Below are 3,972 nucleotides of genomic sequence, written 5' to 3' on the forward strand. Positions count from 1 at the left end.
ATCGAAGGGATGTGATTAAGAGAGTTTTGAGACCTCAGTTTAATCAATCAGCTGTTTGCTGACATCGAAGCCCAGACCCTCGGTGTGTCTACAGCAGGAGAAACTTGACTTTTTGAACATCGGGGTGCTGAGAGAGAAGCTGCAGCGCTCCAGTATCACAACACTTTGTGGTTTTAATGTTTATTTCACCCCCCCTGTTCATTTCACTCTCAGAAGACTCGAATCTTCAATGGGCGTCTTTTGTCCAGCGCGTCTTATTATGCTGCTCTCAAAGAAAGTTTGCATCGAGACAGCCGCGCGTAAAAGTTGCTAATGACGGAGCCATTAAGTCCATTAGATTGCAAGAGCCTCTAACGCAGTTTGGGAGCCAATACACAGATTGGTGATGAGGTATTGGTGTCTGACGCAAGAGCGAGGTGAGAATAACAACGCGACCGGCGCGCGTGGCTCTGCCTCTCCGTTTATTGTGGATTTAAAAGTTTTTTTGTTTAGTTTCAAGTCTTTTTAATCCAAACGCATAAATCCAAATGCAAAGTCTGACAATGTTGCACTAATGGCAGGATACGTGTTTAAATTCATTGCAGAATTCAACATCTAGCTGCACATGACTTTCTGCACCTATTTGAAATACCGCTGCTTCCCCCCTCCTCCCCCTTTGAAGGATGTCACCACACCAAACAAGGGTCGTGGGCGTGCTCTGAACTTTTTTACACCTTTGTAGTAGTGGGCACTCCCTCCACACGGCGATTGGCTGCTTCTGCGTTTATAGCGCACCGACATTCACGCTCACTGCTGAGTAGTCGGTATCTTTCGGTCCATGCGGCTTCTAAGAGACGCTAATGGATGTGACTAATTATTTTTCATTCCACTCTGAAAGCAAGGCGCATTTGATTTTTCTTTGATTTGTTAAAAAAAACAAAAATTTATTATTAAGAATTTATTACTTGTCGTGTGTTGTCGCCTCTGCGAGCTGTCCGGTGGCTCTCTCCAATCCTCCCAGCTGGACAGAGATGAGTAGTCCCGATGCGGGTTACGCCAGCGACGATCAGACCCAGGGAAGGTGTACGCTGTCAGTCATGATGCCTGGAATGGGACACTGCCAGTGGGCCGACCCTCTCAGTCCTCTTGGGGACACAAAAGTGAAAAACGAGCCGTGCGCGTCCAGCTCCGGCAGCCAGAATCGCGGGAAAAGCGAACCTCGGATCCGACGGCCCATGAATGCGTTTATGGTCTGGGCAAAGGATGAGCGCAAGAGACTGGCGCAGCAAAACCCGGACCTGCACAACGCAGAGCTGAGCAAAATGCTGGGTAAGGGCGTTCATACTTTTCTAAACAACTGTATTTGTCACATCTGTGCAGTCACGCTTTTATTTTCCACTGATTTTCAGTCTTTACGTGATTGCATTTTTACTGTTATGTCAATTTTATTCTCAGATAAATGTAAATAGTCCTTTCCCAGCAGATGACGTGACGTTTTTAAAAGTTACTCTTGTCCGAGTTGGCTGTAGGTGTAACCTCAAAAACCTGTCCCAGTCCCCTAAAATGGCAACAGGCTATTTTTGTGTGCATCACCAGACTGCACACGATATCTGCTGACATATCACTGATGTGTACTCTCTTCTTGACCTGCAGGAAAATCATGGAAATCGCTTCCTATAACAGAAAAGCAGCCTTTTGTGGAAGAGGCAGAGCGGCTGCGGGTCCAGCACATGCAGGACCACCCCAACTACAAGTACCGGCCCCGGCGGCGGAAGCAGGTGAAGAGGATTAAGAGGCTGGACTCTGGCTTTCTGGTCCATGGTGTGTCAGATCACACGGCCTCATTGATGCCCGGGGAGAACAGGGTGGGTGTGGATAGCCTTGGCATTGGCTACCATGAGCACGGCTTCCAGGTTCCTCCACAGCCGCTCAGTCACTACCGTGATGCTCAGGCTCTTGGAGGCCCCTCTTATGAAACCTACAGCCTGCCCACACCTGACACCTCTCCCCTGGACGCTGTGGAGTCAGAGTCCATGTTCTTTCCCCCCCAATCACAAGAGGATTGTCACATGATGCCTGCATACTCTTACCAGTCACAAGCTGCAGAATTTCAGCCCCAGGACCCCCTCTCCAACCACCACAGCAACGCCATCGTGCACCGACACCCAGCCTCGGCTCAAGAGCAGCCCCCTCAGCTCCCCCCTTCGTACATGGGGTGCCCCAACCCTTTAGCCATGTATTACCCTCACCACTGCAATCCCAGTCACACCAAACGGCACCCCGGTGGAGCAGGACAGCTCTCCCCACCTCCTGACGCTCACCCTCACTCAGCAGACAGCGTGGAGCAGATGCACCACTCTGACCTGATCGGTGAGGTAGACCGCAGCGAGTTCGAGCAGTATTTGAGTTCCTCTTCAGCGCGTGCGGACATGACAGGCTTGCCGTACGGGTCACACGAGGCAGGCATGCAAGGACCTGAAAGCCTCATATCATCGGTGCTGTCAGACGCCAGCACAGCTGTGTATTACTGTAGCTACAACAACTCCTAACCTCCTGCCCGGCCTGTTACCCTGCAACAAGGACACATGCTCTGACCTCAAATCTCTGTAGCTAAATCTGAACAAAAAATGTTTTTTTTTTTTTACTGAAGCAGGAGGTTTAGGAGATTTAAACCCAGCTTTGTACTGTACAAGAACAGTTAATAAAGCCATTGAGGATTTTAGTAGGAACACTGGCTTGAACTTTTCTCTTCCTCTCTCGCAGGGATATGAAGTCATTTTGTGATGATAAATATTGTACAGTCACTATTTTAAAGTTTATGTATATACTGAATGTTTTTTTTATACTTTTGCACTTTTGAGAAATAAATGTTTGCAAATAGTCTTGTTCTCTCGCGTATTATTTTGTCTATATTCTTAAATTCAGAATGACATTTGATGAAATGCATCGGATTTCATATTTTAATTTTATATTGGGGTATGTTTTATTTCATAAATATGTCAATATTTAGTTATAAAAATATTATAGCACAAATTCACCTTTTTATGCAGCCCAGCCTTATTCCTTATTATGTGGTTGTTTGTTTTTCCGACTTCCACACGGAGCTGAACGCGTTCCCAGCAGAAACGGTTGCTCACCTGGAAGCAGGGCAGCGGAGGGCTGCGACCCGGCTTCCTGGCCCGGACACAGTGGAGGCAATCTCAGTGCCTGTGTTACACATGGCGCCTTGTTTTCGCAGCATGGGAGAGCAGTTTATGCTCCGGATATCCTGTCTGTAAATGATTTAGTCTTTTCTGATTAATGGTAGGGGCCATTAAAATTACGTGTGGACAACTACACGTCTTTTGAGCAATGGTGACCATTTATTTTTGCGTGTTTAACAACAGAGCATTAGGTATACGCTTCAATATCCATCCTCCAGCTATGCTTAATAACATGGCAGTGACATCAGGCGTTATTTCTGTGGGTATACCGAACGGCGATGATATATTTATCCACTAATGCCCGTCTGTCGCTTTGACATGAATCAAACTTATCGGGCTAAAATCTTTAAGAGATCAACCCAGACCTTGAGGGTAATTTGATGTATTTATAACACAGCAAGAGTCCCATTTTATAAATAGAGGTTTTTCCTATTTTAAAAGGAAGAGGTTCTTCTCTCAGGGGTCAATCACCCTGACCTCACGAGCCATTTTTAGCACTTCAGAGGAAACATGGTCCTGAGGTGTGTATATGTATTCGTACACTTTGTTCCCTCTGAATGTTCTAAGTATTCTCTTATGCAGAAACAGATGTTGGGCTCAGGGTAAATACTGACGCTCTTCCCACAGTTCGCTACGTGTTTTGCTTTCCCTTCTGTCACCCAAACCCGACGTATCTACCTCCAGGCCGTGCAGGAGAATCCAGCGTAATGGCTCTGAATGTGTTTAAATTCAGTCTGCAGCTGAGTGGCAGGTTTATCCTCCCTGTCGTTACCGCTAATAGGTGCATAAC

The 3,972-nt window shown here is 46.8% G+C and overlaps 1 protein-coding gene across 1 annotated transcript; it reads left to right on the forward strand.

Annotated features, from left to right (window-relative positions):
- Nucleotides 1–802: 802 nt before the first annotated feature.
- On the forward strand, nt 803–2,861 carry sox17 (SRY-box transcription factor 17). The gene is made up of 2 exons (XM_086305166.1): nt 803–1,308; nt 1,633–2,861. Exons 1-2 carry the CDS (start codon nt 1,011–1,013, stop codon nt 2,526–2,528), a joined length of 1,194 nt encoding a protein of 397 aa, XP_086161292.1. The 5' UTR covers nt 803–1,010; the 3' UTR covers nt 2,529–2,861.
- The last annotated feature ends 1,111 nt before the right edge of the window (nt 2,862–3,972 follow it).

Source organism: Aulonocara sp. 'chitande type north' Nkhata Bay, linkage group LG9 (assembly GCF_057382095.1).
Source record: "Aulonocara sp. 'chitande type north' Nkhata Bay isolate Kocher_YH1m ecotype deep benthic linkage group LG9, A_spYH_male_GT1.1, whole genome shotgun sequence".
Classification (NCBI taxonomy): Eukaryota; Metazoa; Chordata; class Actinopteri; order Cichliformes; family Cichlidae; genus Aulonocara; species Aulonocara sp. 'chitande type north' Nkhata Bay.